The 20,347-nt window shown below is 31.5% G+C and overlaps 1 protein-coding gene across 2 annotated transcripts in view; it reads right to left on the bottom strand.

Moving 5' to 3' along the window:
• DCP2 (decapping mRNA 2) overlaps positions 1-20,347 on the bottom strand; it is a 105,172-nt gene that overhangs the window by 64,940 nt on the left and 19,885 nt on the right. For both annotated transcript variants that reach the window (XM_035354429.2, XM_085825474.1), the window contains exon 4: positions 5,610-5,737. In XM_035354429.2, coding sequence (XP_035210320.1) covers positions 5,610-5,737 — 128 coding nt within the window. The remainder of the gene's footprint in view (positions 1-5,609; positions 5,738-20,347) is intronic.

Genomic DNA, 20,347 nt, shown 5'->3' with positions numbered 1-20,347 from the left:
CCGTCCGTTATACATTAAACGTGCGCGCGTAAACGTATTATGCACATGCGTAAATGCACAAGAAAGTTTGCAGCTTTGAGGTCCGGATTAAAGACTTTTGACTGTACAAAATTTGCTGTGTTGAGTACTGCAAGGTCATGAAACAGAATATCAGAAGATATTCTTAAAAAATTCTTGGCATAATTTAGACTTCTTTTACCATACTTCTTGATGATAGCTAATTTCCATGTTTTCAGCTATCATAAGTAAAAACTGAAATTTTCGGAATAATGAAATAATGTAAAGAAATGTTAAATGATGATAATGTAATTGAAATCTTCAATTGCAAATATAATGTTCTAGTCATCAATCAACAGACAGTGAAATCTATAGTACAGTTTTTTTAAATTCAGAAAGTCTTGCTATTTTGGGTTCCAGTCACATTTTAATGTCATGAGGTTATTCAAGCAATACCTTCTTCATATAGAATATCACTTTTTTGATAAAATAGTATTCCCTTTGATCATATGTAAGCAATGCGATTAGATTAAAAATATAGTTGGATCACAAAACAGGCTAATCAAACTGGTGATGCTTCATATCAAGAAAGCACAGGAAAAAAAAAAAAAAAAAAGTACAATATGGCTTCTACGGAAAAGAGTAGCAAAATTTTGATTAATGGAATAATGCAAAGAAATGCTAAATGAAGATGATATAATGAAGTTAATCTACATTACAATGACAATGGCTCCAATCATTAATTAATCAACTGGATAGCAAAATCTCCAAAAAATATTGTAAGCAATTAAAATGAACAACATTGAGAATGGAAAGATCTGAATTGAGTATTTAGTGGGAATTCTTGATACAGCAAGTTCAAGACTTAGAAATTTTTTTAACAGAATAATATATATATATATACATATAACTGAAAGCTTTCAGATATTTATATTACATCCAAATGGGCATCTTTTTCATTTACAAACATATACATGCTTCAAGAGCATTTGGGCTAATGCCACTAAAAATATTTAAAAACAACATATCTTTAGAATTTCTGATATTCTCAAGGGCTGGAGATGAAAATATTTTATTCCTTACAGTGTTGCCATTGTTTGCTCTGAAACTGTTGAGCTTTCTAATCAAAATTTCATTAAAGTTTTATAAAATATGAAATAGACAAAAACAAACTCCAAATTCAGGATTCTAGATGCCCATGTTCAAGTGGATGACTATGTTATTCGAAATTTTATGACTCTACTATGGTTATTTTCTAACAGTGCAAGAAACATACATACATTCAGGTAATTTCTTCATTATTTAGTTTCTTTAAACATAATACAGGGCAATAATATTTGGTAGCAAAAATTTGAAAAGTTATTCAGACATTTAAAGGTGATTTGATGCAAAATGCCATTTTGAGACTAACAGCCCTTCTTGGCTAGCATCCATTTGGGCTAATAACTGTAGAAATTCCAGAATATAAGTAACTGAAGAAATAAAAGTCTCTATAAAATAAGAGAAAGTATAAATACGAAAACGAAATAGCTTAAGCTACTTACATTGAAGAATATGTTTAATTAAACAAAATAAATTTTAACATTGAGCTTTTGTAAATTTTTGCTTCCTAAGTTCATAAATACTTCATTAATTCAAAAAAACCAATTTATTAGTTTTGTAGTTTCTATGTGTCATCTTACTACATTTAAACTGATGATTTAAAATCCAAAGATTACTGAACCTCCAAAATCTTGATTATTCCTGATCTTAGACTTTATACTGTACTAATAATCAGATTATTCGAGTTAAATACTTTTTTTATATGCAATAAAAATAATTTTCACACAGATAAATTTTAGGTTAATCATTTAAACATTCATGAATTGAGAAACTTTCTGATTATCTACACTCCCAATTTAAAATTTATGTTGAACTGCCATGTTTTTCTGCATATTTTTTAGTATACATGTGACAACAGTCATCACACATGTGCATATTCTGCACATCTGTTTGAGTATACGTAGATTTACCCATTTTACAGTTAACTATTATTTCAGTGATTTTTGTGGCCCTCCTTCAATAAAATTCCATGTTTCTTAGAAAAAGCTTTTCATTACTATTTATGAAGAGATCAGTATTTATGAGTCAAGAAAATAGCTAAGCAAATGATTTTTCCCAAGTTATAAAGTGGCCAATAATTTAAGTGTTTTTTCACGGAGGTGCAGATAATCAGAAAGTACTAAAATTAAATTAAATAAAAATATTTTCCTTTGATACATTATACTAAACAGAAAAATGCTTTTCTTTTTTTTAATAATTTCATTTAACAGTAAGTAAAATGAAAAGTGAAAGACTGGTGAAATGGAACTTCAATTCATTACAACATAATAGTTTTCCTATTAAGTGTGTAAGGATCTAAAGTTTTACTAACATTTATTTTATTTTAAAACTTTACTATCTTTTCTTATTTTCCACTTCCAGCCAGAATTAAATGTGTTGACTTGTTTATGCAAATTGCACTTGCTAACGCCCAAGTATTTAAGTTGTGGCTTTTTGCCACAACTTAAGAGTTAGAGAGAGAGAGGGAGGAAGTGAGCCACCTTGCCACTGCATTACACATGAGTTTTCAATCAGTTGCTGCTTGCCTTTAAGGCAAGAGGTTTAATTCTCTTGATATTTAAAGTGAATTGTAGTTTTGGCAGTTTGGGTACTACATACGTAATCTTTTAAAAGGCCAAGTCTTAGTGTTAGGCACTTGTAAACTAATTTCAAAGTTAGCTCTTATTTTAGAATTTTAGTTAGTAGTTTTATATTTTTACGTTCAGACCACAAGTGGTTGGTCTCCGTATCCCGAAGTGCGGGAGCATCGGTGATCTTATAGGGAATAAAGTGTAAAGTCAACACTTCCTGCTGGTGTTGTCTATTCCACACATATATGAACATAACTTGAGTAAGCTCCCTGTTCCTATTCAGAACGCATCATGTCTCCAAAGCAAATAAAAAGACATACAAGTCCTGACAAGTGGTTTCATTATTGCAATTATCTGCAATTTTTTCTAAACATCTTTCAAAAAAGCCTATGTATATGACACAGGTTGCTGGATATTTTGCTTGATAATTCATATGAAATAGCAAGTGGTCTCAGATATTCCAACTATACTTACCTGTCATTTGGGTTCACATCTAGTAATAAGTTCATGCCTGCCACTTGCAGAAGCAATGAGTAAGAAAGGAAAAAAAAAAACTTGTTTCTAGAATAAAGAATTATTAGCCCAAAAGGGCTATTAGTCTCAAAACAACATTTGCACCAATTCACTTTCAATGTCCAAATCACTTTTCAAATTGTTGCCACTAAATATTATTGCCCTGTATTACATTTAAAGAAACTAAAGAATCCACATGAATGTATATACATTTCTCGCAAGGTGAAAAAACAATGGTACCTAGAGTCATCAAATTCTGAATAACATAGACCTCCACCTGAACATGGGTACCTGGAAAGTCTGTTTCAACACTTTGTGAAATTTTTGATTAAAAAAATCAACAATTTCAAAGCGAGCAGTGGCAACACTGTAGGGGGTAAAACATTTTTATCTCCAGTGTGCAAGATCATCTCTTGGAAATTCTAAATATATCCTGTTTTTTAATATTTTTACCCCAATGTGGCGTTAGCCCAAATGGTCTCGCAATGTGTATGTGTCTGTAAATGTAGGGAAAAACACACCTGTTTTGGCATCACATAGCTTCTGAAAGCTTTCAGATTTTTTTATTAAATTTTCTGCAGATATTCATATATTTTCACTGGCTTTTGCAAAATCAGGTGAACAGCATTTATCATGAATTGACCTCTTTCTTAGCATAAAGCTTTTCAAAGCAAGAAAGTACCTATTGAAAACGAGAAAAGATTTCTATGCAAGAAGCACTGAAGCAATAAAAAAGAACATTTACAGCAAGAGACATAATTACAGTGTAGGAAACTGCTTAACATCTGAATGTCAAAGTTGATAATGTTCATAATATTGTTGCAAAAAATTCCTATTTGTAAAGCTGAAACGACTTAAAAGGCCATTATATACAGGATAACAATTCTATCACTAAAATTGCTTGAGATGGAGAGTCTATGTGCACCCAGGCTTCAAATACCTTTTTTGAAGATGAGATAGAAGAAATTCCAGAACATTGGAAAATACATACTGCAGTATAAGGAGATGTCTTTGAATAATGACACATTTTGCAAACATCAAATCATTTCAATTTTTCAATCATTACATTTAAAAGTTATGGTATTGTTCTATTATCAAGACCGGATCCAGAAATGTACATATGCATACATGTCTGTATGGATGGATGTGTTCATGTATGCATGTATATATGTAACCACTAATGTATGTGTGTGTACATATCACATATATGTACATACATACAGATGTGCATACATTCATACATTCTGAATCCAGTCCCAATAACAGAACAGTATCAACGTTATTAACTGAGTAATATTATTTACATCATTTAAATATGGCAAAGCAAACAAAAGTTATCACCGTAACAACAGTGAGGCCTTCATGGAAGACTGTCTAAGTAAAACTGGTTTGTATTCATGTTACACATTCAGAAAACTATAAAACCGAACCATGCAGCAAGCCCATTTGCCTCAGGTTGAACCCTGGTCGAATTTCTAGTATTTAGTGATCTTATTGAACTGCCTACTGATGAGGCACATTATTAGCTGATGTGCTTGACCTGCATGGCCTAAAAGTATTTAAAAAAAAAAAAAAAAAAAAACTATTGCCTTATGAAAATATGTCAAAAATTGTAAACTGCATACAGATTTAATATTTATTAATGGCCATTTTAATATCACATTTCTAATATTATGTTGACATTATTCTGAAAAAAGAATCCAATTTTTAAATACGACTGTTGAATCCCCCTTTTTTAAATTTACTGCATTTGTCTAGTCTAACATATACTGCAGTGGTTGTGAAAGGAGTATTCAAAATAGCAATCTCAAATTTTTGCTCTTTATTCCCCCCCCCCTCCTTTTTTTATTTTCGTGTGTGCATGTGTTTGTATATATTTCATTGCTTGACTGTTTTCACAACATTGGGTTATTTCAATATGGATTTTCAGAAACACAGTGTAAAAAATATCAAAAGTTCTTTTATAATAACCATTGTTATAGCAGGAAGTATTACTCTGAATGAAAATTTCTTTCAGTCCTGATTCCATGAAATGCAACATACCGTATTTGACGGCATATAAGACGCACTTTTTTCCCTAAATTTAGTCTCAAAAAAGTTACCTGCGTCTTATACGTGAAGGACACAGGTTAACTTTCAATACTGAATGCTATTTTTAGCCCAGATAAAGGTCTAGACACACATAACTTTTTCTACATCTAAATGTGTGTGGCCTTCTAAATAAGGGTGTGTCTTATATGCCAGTGCGTCTTATATGCCATCAAATACGATAACCATTATATACTGATAAGATATAACTAGTATATGGCAGTAATGCCTTTGATTGTTATATTCAGTTACAGAAAGAGAGCAAAATAAAAATTATAATAATGATCCACCATACTTAGCATACAATCTTAAATAGAAATATAAATAAATTGCACTTACATTTTTCATAGTCTCATCTAATAATATTGCACCGTATGTAGGTACAGCCATTTTATATTCTCTCCAATCAGCTATAACAGAATCAACTTCTGCAGAATATTCCTGAAGAAATGGAATATGTCCAAAAACTAACATATAAATTAAGGATAAATAATTAAATATAAAACTGGTTAAAGTAATTGATAATAAATAGAGGGAAAAAATTATGTAGTTCTGCGATTTTACGTACACACACACACAAACACACATGAAAAAAATTATAGACGTAATTGAATAGTGTAAAATTCTTACACATATGTATATGTTAGATAAAATAATGACTTTAATTTGCAACAGCCTTTTTAACTCTTTGTTTTAATTTGTTTAATTTTCTTTAATTTGGTTTATTTTCCTTACAATGCAAAAACAATAATTAATTAAAATGAAACATCAACTGCATCATTTGAAATTTATCAATATCATATGATTACTGCTTACCGCTCATGATGCAGATAACACTTGAGCCAGTAATGATTTCAGTTTTAGAAATTAAAACTTACTATTAGACAATGACAAAAAATCTGAACTAAAACTATATTTTTCTGCACCAATAGATGAATTGCATTCCTGCTTTTGCTTGCTGTCCTGCCAACACACTATCACTCATCTCTGTTTCATGAACCTTATTATCATAATGATGTAAAAAAAACAAATATGATCAAAAGCGATTGTACAAATTAAGCCCATTACACTCTGTTCAAGTTAATAAAGTGCTTCTCAAAAAGTAAAAGGTACTTTTCTTTTATAGGGATAGGATTAAAAAATATACATATGTATGCATGCATATGTGTATGTGCATATATGTGTGTGCAAGCACAAACTTAACTATTGGCACAAACTTTCTCTTAACTATTGGTAATTAATCTTTCAATATTAATGACACAAAAAAAGAACAGCAAATTAAATACAACAATTTTAATGTCATAATGACAGTTGTGGTTTTATATCATATCATAAAAATTACTTGGCTTTCTATACAGAATATATTTAAAAAATAATATTGATTTTATCTGATTCCAAAAGATTGTGTCATATAACAAACAGAGATATCAATATCAGACGGATTTAATGAATAGAAACCAAGTTAACATTATTTTTTTAAAATTCAAACTGAGATGAAGTATGGAATAAAAGATGAAACGTAGTATTTCAAAGTTGCTTTTATTTACCATAAAAGTCTATAAAATCACTACAAAAAATTGATACAAATCAAGAAATTTATACGAAACACACAAACTGACATACAGAGGGCGTTCCCACAATTTTGTAATTATTTTGATTTTCTCCATGAATTTATATCTTAATTTAAAAATACAAACGTGACTGACATCAAATTGGAATAAGGTTTAATTACCATTTGCAGCATTAAAAATATCCTTTTCCTTGAAAAGTCATTGAAAAATAAAAAATTAATCAAAGGCTATATTTCTGCACTGTCCAAAGAGAAATACTCTTATTCAGTTATTAAATACATGTAAAATAAATTATGTAATTACCATGAAAGGAAAGAAACGTCAAAGTTTACATCTGCCAGGAAAAACGGCAAAAAATGCATACCCAAACAAAGGTATGTACAACCCTTATTAAATCTAAAGTTGCATCTCATACTTTAAAGGAAAATACAGGCCACCAAAGAACTATTGAAAAATCTTTAAATATCACTACAGGAACTGTGAACAAAATTCTAAAATCTGATTTAAAGCTAATCAAAACAAAAAATCCTGATGTTCATCGCCTAATGCCGAAACAATGTTTCTCAGTGTAAGACTATGTGCAGATTGCTGTATGAAAATTATATGGCAGGTAAAAAATGAAAATATATCATTACAATTGATGAGGCTTGAATATACTTATCTGATTCCAATAGAAAAAGATCAATTTACTATGAAAAAAAAAAAAAAAGAGAGAAAAAGACTTGATATGTTGGTTCAGAGAAAACAAGGAAAGTTTTTCTAAAGGTTTTATGGTTATTACTAGATTCTCTTATAACAGAAAAATTAATATGAGGAAAGTAGAAAAAATGTAAGGTCAAAATTAATTCATATTACTCTCAGAAATATGTTTTAACATCTATTGTTAACCCATTAGCCACTGGTGTTGCGTTGTCGCAACGGTCAAAATAAATGCATATATATAAATATAACTACCGAAGATATTTTATACCAACAGATGATTTTGGGTGGGGAATATTATGAAGATTATTTCTGTAAAAAAATATTTGCCTTCAACAATCATTTTGTTTATAATAATTAATCTCATACTTTAAGCAAAATTTAAGCAAAAATTTTGACCGGGTATATCTGCCGAAAATATTTAAGGAAAAAATCGCCATCTTTATACATGAACTATTTTCAGTCGAAGTCACCGTTTATCAGAACATTACATCAATCAGATGTTTATATTTGTGTTGGGAAGGAAAGGAAAACAGGTGTTGTGCTGATGCAATGTCAGCAGGAAACGGGTAATCTCTTTTCTACTCATCCCTTTCGATGTTCTGGCTGCTTTAAAAATGCCTACAACGAGGTATCTTACATTAGAAGAAGCCTTTCAAAGATATTTTGATGAAGAAATAGATAATAATAATGTTAATAATGACCAGAATGAAACTGATATTGTTGTTGTTCCTCCAGAAATTGCAGAAGCTAGTGATGAAGAAGGGAATGACCAATGTTTTAAATAATGATAATGATATTTTACCAAATGATACTGCTGGGGAAGTTGAAATTCACGTAAGAAGTAAGTTTCAGCCTTCTAAAAGCAGTGGTAGTCATACGAAAAAATTTAAAAAACAGAAAACTGAAAATTTGAAATGTATAAAAAAGGAACCATCAGTCATATCTCCGGAAGAAATTGAAGAAAGAGATAGAAGAGAAACTATAAAAGACAAAATACAAGGTAAAACTAGTGGAGAGATTATCAATTTTCTTTTTAGTTCAGACATTTACTCTCTTCTCGTTGAACAGACAAATATATACACTCAACAAAAAAAAAAAAAAAAAAAAAGAAAATCGCCAGAATTTATTGCATCTAAAGCCTGAGAAGTTTTATTGGAATATTATTGCTTATGGGATATTATTATTCTTTACCTCAAGAAGAAATGTATTGGTCTCTTGATAAGGACATTTCTCTTCCTATTGTACAAGAATCGATGTCATGTTTGCAGAACAGAAATATGAAACAGAATTTACATTTAGCTCACAATAGTCAAATTGACAATACCGATAACTTATATATTGTGAGATCGTATTTAAACTTACTAAATAAGAAATTCCAACAATTTGGTATATTTTCCCATGATCTGAGTATTGACGAGCAAATGATTCCTTATTGAGGCAAACAGAGTCGATTTATGTGATAATTTAGTACCCAATTACAGAATAAGAGTTTGTGGCAAAAAATGTTGGTGGCGAATATTTACTAATTACATTGATATAGCCTTGATAAATGCATGGAAAATATCACAACTTTCTGGAATAAAATAATAAAGTAATAATAAAAAGACTGGAAATAAAAAGTCTCTTTTAGATTTCAGACACGAGACTGCATTATTCCTTTTGCAAACTCCTATTGATAGTGTAGAATTAGCCAGAAATAGATCAGCAACAGAAAGACCTAATAAATTCAGCATTAAAAAACCATTACATGGAGTTGGTAGATTTTATCGTAAAGTCCTATGATAACAAAAGACTTCGTTATAAAGAGTGCCATAGCCAGACTATTTATAGATGCAAAGAATGTAATGTAGCTTTACATGATAACTGTAGTGAAGTTTTTCATATTTGAATCTTTCAATTGAAATTATCTGTATTTGTAAAAGAAATATAATGTATATTTTAATATTAAATTAATTACAAGCAAAGTGATTTGTAGATTTATAAAACGCTATATAACTCAAAAGTAATCCAGTACTCCACTCAAAGGAAATATCGCACGAGTACAATCCTACTCACTAAACATCCGTAGTCTTATTCCGTTGACGTTGCGCGAACGTAACACTCCCTTTTTTTCACAGGCAAGAGCATTTTTTTATTTCCAATGTAAATTTATCTTATAAATGCTTAATTTAATATTTGTTATTATTTTCATGAGAAAAGAATCATTCCTTGTAATTTTGGCGGTTAATGGATTAAAGACAAAATCCCATCACTTCATCCAAACAATCTTCACCGTCTTAAGTGCCATTAGAATAAGGCTCCAAGCCACACCCCTAAATCTACTGCTCTATTTTTTGGAAAAAATGAGAAATGAAACCAGAATTGAAGCTATTTCTTTTAAATGCGTCACACCCAAGTCCCCTGATGTGTCCCCTTTGTACTACTGTGCATCTAGACTTTAAAAAAAACAAGCTGTTTATAAGCGGCATCCGAAAACACTGGATGGACTCTGGAAGATTGTGAAGGAGGAGTGGAATAAAATCAACCTGGATGTTCTAAGAAAAGGATTTTTATCTTGAAAATCAAGATGTAATTTAATAGTTCGACAAAAGGGCTATCAGACTGAACATATTAGAAAATAAAATTCCAAGGTTTGTTTGTATATCAATCTTTCAAAAATCGTTACAAAAATGTGTAAACACCGTCAGTATTTTATATGAAACACACAAACTAACATTAATTTACACATACAGGTTTAAAAATTACAAAAACAAATTAATATTCTTTTGAAGTTCTTTAATTTAACTCTGGGGAGCTTCTAGAATGAAATCTATGCAATAGGAGTTAATTAAACCTTAAGGTACGGATTTATTTGAAAAAATTCTTCTGTTGACGTTCACTTAAGTACTGGAAGAAACTTGCTCTTATAACTGATACCAATCACTTTTGCCATGAACAAGAATTTACATGTTTAATTTTGCCCTAGTCTGAATGATGATTAAGATTCATTATCCATAACTTAATGTAATTAATTTAATTTAATTGTTTAATGTAATTGGCAAAACAAGTGCATGACAAGTCTAAGTCGTCAAATGTAGCCAAAAGGATTAAAGAAGCAAATGCAACACAGAGAATATCAAAATGCAAAATTAGTTACTAACACACAGATAATTCTTTGAGAGCTTAACTACAATATTCTACATCAAATTTGACAATATTAAAGAGTTCGAAAATCTGAAGTTTCTAGATGGCATGCCCTAGAATTCACTTCTTAAATAATGTGCCCACCTAATATTGCAATACTTGTAAATTTATAGATGACATCAAGGAACATAAAACTAAGATGAGGAAAAACAACAGAGGAAAAAGTTCCAAACAAACAGGATTCTTTAAAACTTGCAGCTAGACAGCATTGCAAAATGATAAATAAAAAAATAAGATTCCTTATACTTTCTGAAGCTCACTGGCTTTATATACCGTATTTGACGGCATATAAGATGCACTTTTTTTCCTAAATTTGGTCTCAAAAAAGTTACCTAAGTCTTATACATAAAGGTAATTGCATTCAATAATTGTTTATTTGGCTTTTACGAAACGTGAGAACTAAAAGAAACCACGCTATTGAAAATTTTTTCCTTGTGTGTGGCAGTCTAAATAAGGGTGTGTCTTATATGCCGTAAAATACGGTACTTTTTATTCTTAATGAAAATATTACTTCCTCATATTATTACCTAATTATATATATACATATATATATATATATATATATTTAATATAAATAAGCCATTTCTGGAGGTGGTAAATATTTATATTCAAGACATGAAACACTAACCACTCCAAAATAATTAATCAATGGGCATATCTACAAACGAAGAGAATGAAAACCAATTTCTGGTGTCTAATGACAGAATGCAAAATTATGAGAACTTAGCATGAACATTTACCTTTTATACATCTAGAAGCAAACAAAAAGCTTTAAACTTATATAAATGCAATTACATTGGGGATCATTTTGAACTGGATGATAATCATAACTTAGCAAGCTTATACAAAATTTCCAAACATCTCAAAACAAAATATACATTATTACAGAATTAAGTATTAAAATAACAGATGTGTGTAGGCATAAACCAATAGCAATGTTACAAAACGTACAGGCGCGGTGAGATAGCTTCCCCGCAAAGCAGGTTTAGGGTTGTCATAAAATGGCAAAGGAAGGCAGAGTTGCCACATTTGGCAAAAAAATTGGCAATATGCCATGAATGGAAGGAGAACCTTCTGGAACGAATTCTTACCGGTTTAACTCAGAACGTTCTCGAACACAAGCCAAAAACTCTATAAACCCTGGTACACAAACAGTCAAGAGTATCAAGTTAGTGTCTTGAGTTAGTCAGTCCGTGCAGAGTCGATCGAGTTGGCAGCAGGGCAGTAGGTCGTCAAGTGAATCGAAAGAGTCTCTTAGTGTAATGTGGTTAGTGCATCGTCGAGAGAGTGTGTTGAGATCCGGGAACGACTGAACCGAAGAGTCGGGAGCTGTGCTCTGTGTATCATCGAGTGCACTGCGAGTTCAGTGCACTCGATGGAGTGCACACTCCATCTCGAGAGTACATGGAGTTCCAAGAACGGCCAAGCATAGTCGGGAACTGTAATCTGGTGCTTTGCAGTGAAGCTGTCTCGACTGTTATAGTCTGATAGTGTGAAGGCTGTGTCGCTGAGTTCCAGCATGTTTATAGTAGATCTTCGACGACCGTAAAAAGTGACTTTGGAGCTGTCCTGATTAATATTGGCTAAATAAAGTGTGTTTCTATACTTCATCAAGTGTTGTCATTATACACTCCAAATCTACAAACCCCATACAAATGTGAAGGAAGATAATAATAACGTAACAGTAATAATAACAAAAGCATGTTGATGCTGTAAAAATGCTGATGAGGTCACTAAAAAATTGACAACTTTAGCAATTCTATTTTTTACATAAAAAGCATCTGTTAAAGAATATTCTTTGATATCGCCAAGAGATGGCGTTAGGAGTCCATCTATTGGCTTACTTAACCCTTCCCCTTCTGAACACGTGACTTGAAAAATATTCTTCTTGTTGAAGGTAGATTTTGATGCACTACGCAATAGAATTCGATTTAAATTCTTTGATGGAACTATTCAGTTCTTGCTTTTCGAGCCTCAATATTTGATTCAGGCATTTAGCCTACATTGTATATATGTAAATATTAAGTTTAATTAAAATTTATGTAAAACCCTCAAGGCCATGCATCTCATTTTAGATTATGAGTGATTCGAATTTGATACAGAATTTTCATTTCAAATGCTGCATCCGCTCCGGGAAAGAATCTGATTAATTTGAAATTTTGTGCTTTTCGCCTTTTGGATTAGCTTTGTAAGCGAAGACTGCTCACGGTAAGTCTGTTTTGATAATTTATGAAATGGAACAGAAGACACTAAATAAGAATTGAGCACATATACGTGCTTCTGTAACTCAAATTATTAAAAATGTAGATGAGTATTTAAAAGAAGAAAAACAAGAAGAATTAGAAAATTGTTTGGTATTGTTAAATAGTAAAGAAATGGAATTACATGATTTAAATGAAAAAATACAAATTTTAATTGAAGATGAATAAAAATTAGATTCAGATATTAACACTTCTATGGAATATAATGATAAAATAATAATAATGAAGTCTAAAATCAATTGTTATTTAAGGAAATACAATATTCAAAATATCAACATGAATTTAAATACTTCATCTACAGAAGTTGAAACTGAAAGACAGATTGAAGGTAATGTGAAATTGCCCAAACTGTTAATTCACAAATTTTCCGGAGACTATAACAATTGGATAATTTTTGGAATTCACTCAAGGTCACTATTCATGACAATGTTACACTTTCGAAGATCAAAAAATTTATAATTATTTGAAAACGTATTTATGTGGAAACGCAGCATCAGCCATAGAGGGTCTCTCGTTCTCAGAGGCAAATTATGACCCTGCTATATACATTCTTAAAAATAGATTCAGTCAAAGTGACCTTATTATCAATACACACATTTCTAATCTCTTAAATTTAAATCCCGTTCAAAGTTCAAGTGAAGTGGCAAAATTGCGAAAACTTTATGATACAAATAACATTCAAGTCAGAAGCCTTTTAGCATTCGGTGTGAAACCAGAAACATATTCCAACATGTTTATTCCAATTTTGATGAAAATTGTTCCGAACGATAAAACTTTAGAATTTCATCGTACAAATACTGGAAATCCTTCAACCTATGATTTAAACAAATTTCTAGACTTTCTCAGATTAGAAATAGAATCGCGAGAAAAAATTAATTCTTTATCCTTTCCACGCAAGTTAAAACCAGAAATAAAAAGTATTAACAGATATCCATCGACACCAAAACATAAACAAACTGTTACCACACATGAATTTATGGCAGCCGCGCCATCAAATCGAAACTGCATTTTTTGTTTTCAAAACCATGACTCAGAGTCCTGTTTAGGCTTAACAGTTAATGAGAAGAGAGATATTTTGAAGAACTAAGCGCATTGTTTCCTTTGTCTTGCCCCTAAGCACAAAATCTTGCAATGCCGGCAACGTCAAACTAAAGTTTGTAAAATTTGCAAAGGTAAACATTCAGAAGCCATATATTTTAAATCCAGTTTGATAGTTAAAAATACACCAAGCAACAAAAAGGATAGTATATCAATTTCGAGAAATGATACACAAACTAAGGAACAGAAGGAAGAAATTGTTTCGGCCGTTTCGCATAGTGAACACAATTCTTTTACAGACTTGCACGATTAAAGTTAAAACAGCTAAGGAAAAAGTGTTTGCCAGGCTTCTCTTGGATAGTAGAAGTATGAAAGGTTTTGGTGCTCATGAGTTAGCAGACAGACTAAATCTCAAAGTCATAAGAAAAGAAAAATTGACTGTCTACACTTTTGGGAATACTTCACCCATCCAAAAAAAATTATGACGTAGTTAAATTAACTCTAGAACATAGAAGTTCTCCCAATTCTAGAATAAAAGTTGAATTATTATTAACTGATCACATATCAGGCACAGATATTCCTCCTCCTAAATCAGAAGAAATTAAGCAAAACAGACAATTAAAAAATTTGATACTCGCATATTTTCCCGATTGTAAAACACTCATTGCCATTCTAATTGGTGCGGATTATTATTACAACATAGTAATGGGACACATTAAATACTTAAGCAAAAATCTTGTTGCAGTTGAAACTATTTTCGGCTGGTGCCTACATGGACGAAAAGGTGATGATGATGTTTCTTTAGCTTTCAATGTAGTTGTAGGGGAAGATTTGATTTTTAAACAAGTAACAAAATTCTGGGACTTGGAAAACTCAGGACTTATTGATAAGACGGAAACGATTCAACTGAAAATGAAGTCGTGGAATATTTTGAATCAAATATAACATATGAAAATTCTCGCTACAAAGTTAGATTGCCTTGGAAATATGACACATCAAATCTAAATAATAATAGGGTAATCGTGGAAGAAAGATTTTATCGACTTCGAAAACGATTTTATAAAAATCCTAATCTATTTTCTGAATACAGGAATGTATTAAGAGATTAGTTAAAACAAAATATTATCGAACCAGTTACAGAAATTTCAAATGAAGAGGATGTCGTGTTTTACTTACCACATAGGGAAGTTATACGCGAGGATAGAGCTACAAGTACATTACGTATTGTTTATGATGCATCATCGCATGCCCCAGGATCCATTTCTTAAAATGACTGTCTACATGTTGGGCCAAATTTATACCCTGAAATATTCGAATTATTGTTAAGATTTCGGTATAATCCAATAGCTTTCACCGCAGATATAAAACAGGCCTTTTTACAGATTCTCATACATGAAAAAGATCGGGATGCAACCAGGTTTCTGTTTTCCGAATTCCCAAATGATGAAACCATTTCTCCTGACATATAGAGGTGACATATTGAGTTTTATTCGGAACAAATAGTAGTCCATTTCTATTAGCTGCTACCATTAAACATCATCTAAAAAAATATAATAAATTTTATCCTACAACGGTTCACTTTTTGAATGAGAACGTATATGTAGATGATGTGATTGGAAGCCAACCAACGATCAATGAAGCATTAACTATGAGTCTAGAATCGGTCTAGATATTTAAGGAAGCAAGCATGCAGCTTCACAAATGGCATAGTAACTCGAGACAATTATGTGAATTGTGGGTAAAACAGGGTATCGTTCCAGATGAAAATCCTGAAGATTTTAATAAAGAAAATTTCCCATTTAAGGTCTTAGGTATGGCATGGGATAATTCAAAGGATTTACTGTATTTTGATGTTCGGAACTTACTGTCTTTCACATCTAAACCAATAGAAACAAAACGATTTCTTCTACAAGTGTTGGGTAGGATATTCAATCCGATTGTAATTTTAAGACCTTTCACTGTTAGAATAAAGTGCTTAATACAGAAGATTTGGTCATTACAAATAGATTGGGATGAACCATTGCCTGAAGATTTGTCCTCTGAATGGAGAAAGTGGTGTGAAGAGCTACCTCCAATGGCTGAATTCTCCATTTCTCGTTACCTTTTCATGCACTCGAACTTTAATATCAAAAATCTCGAATTACATAGCTTTTCAGATGCAAGTGTCAAAGCCTATGGTACAGTTGCATATTTACGTTTCACGACAGAAAATAAAGAAATCAAAACTACCTTTGTCTCTTCTAAAAATAGGGTAGCCCCACTAAAATCCCTTACTTTACCGAGGTTAGAATTAATGGGAGCATTGTTATCAGTTAGGTTAGTCAGCAATATTCTGAAAGCACTGAAATTAAAAATTCCATGCTATTTTGGGACAGACTCAACAATTACTTATTTTTGCATCTAAAAACAACCTGAAACCTTCAAACCCTTTGTTAAGAATCGTGCCGAAGAAATCCAAAAATTGAGCTCCCCTCAAGATTGGCACTATTGCCAACAACCCTGCAAGTCTGGTATCTCAGGGAACGAAGATTTCCAAGTTAATAAATGACATCATTTGGCACAAGGTCCCCAGTGGCTTCACCTCCCTCACAAACTTTGGCCATGATTAGATATTAAAGCAACAATATTTGAAAACAAACTGTGATGAAAGGGATCCGTTGATATACATCAACTTGAATGTACAATCGAAAAAAGTACAGATGATCTTTTTGACATATCAAAATATAGCAAATTAGAGAAGGTGTTAAGAGTTACTGCTTGAACAACACGTTTCATTAGAAAATTAAGAAAAACTAGTGACATTCAAGGAACTCTCACAGCTGAAGAGTTACGAGAAGCAGAAAATTTCTGGATAAGGTCAGAGCAAAAGAAGTTTTTTACAGAAGAATATAAATCCCTTAAAGAAGGTAATTCGGTTGGAAAAAATTCTCCTTTGTACGATTTTCTTCCTTACATTGATGAAAAGGAAATCATGAGGTTGAGAGGAAGATTAGAATTTTCTGACTTCTCACTAGATAATAAACATCCAATAATCCTACCTAAAAATTCCCGACTGACGATACTAATTGTATGCAAAGAACATGAGGAGATAATGCATGGAGGAATTGCTGCAACTTTAGCTAAAGTCAGATCACACTTCTGGATTCCTAAAAGACGACAGTTAGTCATAAAAGCATTAAAAGGTTGTATGATTTGCCAAAAATATTTAGCTAAACCAGCAGACCAGATGACAGCACCCTTACCAAAGGATAGAATCCAAGAATCACCTCCATTTGCAGTCTGTGGAATTAATTTTGCCGGACCAGTTTACGTAAAGAATTCTAAAGACACTCGAAATCCTATATTGTTTTATTTGTTTGTGCAGTAACCCGAGCTGTACACTTAGAACTTGTATCAGATATGTCAACAGAATCCTTTTTACTTGCATTTCGTAAATTTTTGAGCAGAAGAGGAAACTGCGTAAACATCTACTCTGACAACGCCAAGACCTTTAAGAGGACAAAGAAAGAACTTGAGAATTTTTCAAAAGTTTTAAAAGATGACAAATTCAAGAATTTCATTGCCAAAGAAAGAATCCATTGGAAATTTATAATCGAGTGATCCCCATGGTGGGGAGGGTTTTATAAGAAACTTGTCAAATCTGTTAAAGAATGTTTAAGAAAAATCGTAGGAAAAGCATTGTTGACCTTCGAAGAAATGTCTACACTACTTGTCCAAGTGGAGTCAGTTCTTAATTCATGACCTCTAAGTTATGTTTACAACGACAATGATGAGCCACAACCGTTGATTCCAATGCACTTCCCAAACATTGGACAAACTGATTTCAAGTATCCTTTGACTTTTGCTAGAATCATCGGCAGCGAAACGACAAGAGACACGCTGTTAAAAAGAAAGCGTTATCAAGAATTGCTGTTAAAACAGTTTAGGTGTAAATGGAAGCAACAATATTTATTAGATCTTAGAACTGCCCATTTCTTGAAGAATCCGAAACTTCAAGCAAAACTAAAAGTAGGAGATGTTGTTTTGATTGAAGTAGATAATAAAAACAAACTGTTATGGAAAATTGGTAGAATCCTAAAAACTATTCCTGGACGTGATGGTAAAGTCCGATCATTCGAATTGAAAACTGGTAATGGAACTTGAAAACGTACTGTTCAACATCTATATCCTCTTGAACTTTAAAGATTTTGTTGTGCATTTTCTTTTTTTTTTTCCCCCATTAATGATTAAACTGAATACTGTTAGTTAAGTTTGTTAAGTTGAAAATATTTTTAAAATTTAGTTCATTTATTAGTTATAACATTTAATATTTGATACATGCTGTGTATAACCTTTTTGGAAATGAAGTGTTTGACTAATTAGTATTTTTTGTATTTTTATAGAATAGTGATTTATGTACTTGATTGTATGTATAACTCAGTTCGATGAACTCTTGTCAGAGTTCAGGTGGGGAATGTGTTAAGGAATGTTCTTTGATATCGCCAAGAGATGGCGTTAGGAGTCCATCTATTGGCTTACTTAACCCTTCCCCTTCTGAACACGTGACTTGAAAAATATTCTCCTTGTTGAAGGTAGATTTCGATGCACTATGCAATAGAATTCGATTTAGATTCTTTGATGGAACTATTCAGTTCTTGATTTTTGAGCCTTAATATTCGATTTAGGCATTTAGCCTACATTGTAAATATTAAGTTTAATTAAAATTTATGTAAAACCCTCCAGGCCATGCATCTCATTTTGGATTATGAGTGATTCGAATTTGATATAGAATTTTCGCTTCAGCATCTAAACATTTTTTTTAGTTATCATGCTGATAATTAATTTTTTTAATATTTTTAGTCTTATTTTTTTCTTAGAATACTATATTATTTGCAAATGAATTGCATAGTTTATATAAAAATCCCTACTCCTTCATCTATAGATCGATTGTTTATATAATTTTCTTTGACTATCATTTCTGACTACTTAACTGGCAACAAATGACAATTAAAGAATCATTAAAGATAAATTTCACATTAAGGTTAGTGACAGATAGGTGTACTAAGGTAAATTAGATACTACAGTTAATTAACTTGTCATTATTGTAAGCAACAATAAAAAAATAAACCATATTTTTCATACATATTAACAAAAGTTTCTTTATCTCAACTGAGAGGAATATCTTAGAAATATATCAGAGATATTTCACAGAAATATTTCTCATCTGCATGCCTGTTGTAAAGAAGCTTGCTTTCACTCTTATGCAATAGTTTCAAAGCCCTATAACGCAGCATAATGCGCAAAAGTTTGACCAAAATTGGTCTTTTTTCGTTTGTTCTTACAGCCTTACTTATAATTAATGGTATAAAAATATATAAAATTTGATTCATATACAAGAGTACAAAATTCATAGTTATAGATTGCACCACCAAACCTTGTTTGCTTAAAATTTGCTCTGCCTTTTTTCCAACTAACATCAATCTAAGTAGAGCAGTTCATCTTTGGTAATGATTTAGGTCTGTTTCTGCTTGTAGCAACTTGCTACTTTTGTGATGTGTGACATACAGAATGTGCCCAAAATTTCACTTTGATTGAGGAAATCCACAGCTAAAACCACTATTACGCTATTGTAAGCTTTTACTCTTTTCGATCCCAACTTCAAGAAAATGGAGCTCCATGCCCCTGTTGGCTTGAAATGCTGAATGTGACTGTTTGGAAAAGTATATTTCACAATTAAGACTTAGATGCTTAAACAATTCCTATATAGTCTGTTTTCAGCAAAAAAGGTAGATTCTTGCATATGCTATTCAAATGCTATTTCTTATATGGTAAAGAAAAAATCCTAAGCTTTATAATTAAAATAAAATCTCAAATTTAAGTTAATACAGTCAAAAGTCTTTAATCCGGACGTCCTTAATCCGGAATGATTTATAATCCAGACCTCAAAGCTACAAACTTTCTGCGCATGCGTAAATGCATAATGCGTTTACACATGCGCGTAATACTTTATGCATGCACAAGCTAAAATTATCTAATTACCTATTTTAGTTAATGTTGCAGATTGCATTGTTCCTTAATCTTCTAATTGGATACGGTTTATTATTTTTTGCAGACTGTTTAGTGCAATTTTATAAAAGTAAGCTTGAACTTTCGATTATGTCAAAAAGAATTTCTGATTATGGAGCTGCCAAAGGATCTACAAAGCGAAAGCATGTTTCGATGTCCATCAAACAAAAAGTGGAATTGCTACAAAAAATGGATAAAGGCATATCCTTTGTTTCTCTAAACATTCCGAAATCTAAAATTAAAACACAATAACACGCTGAATAAATATTAATTCGGA

The sequence above is a fragment of the Stegodyphus dumicola genome, chromosome 10, assembly GCF_044657685.1.
Source record: "Stegodyphus dumicola isolate Sdum_Otavi_A_Nest chromosome 10, ASM4465768v1".
Taxonomy (NCBI): Eukaryota; Metazoa; Arthropoda; class Arachnida; order Araneae; family Eresidae; genus Stegodyphus; species Stegodyphus dumicola.
The sequence above is the reverse complement of the archived record's forward strand: the minus strand, read 5'-3'. Positions and strand labels throughout refer to the sequence as shown.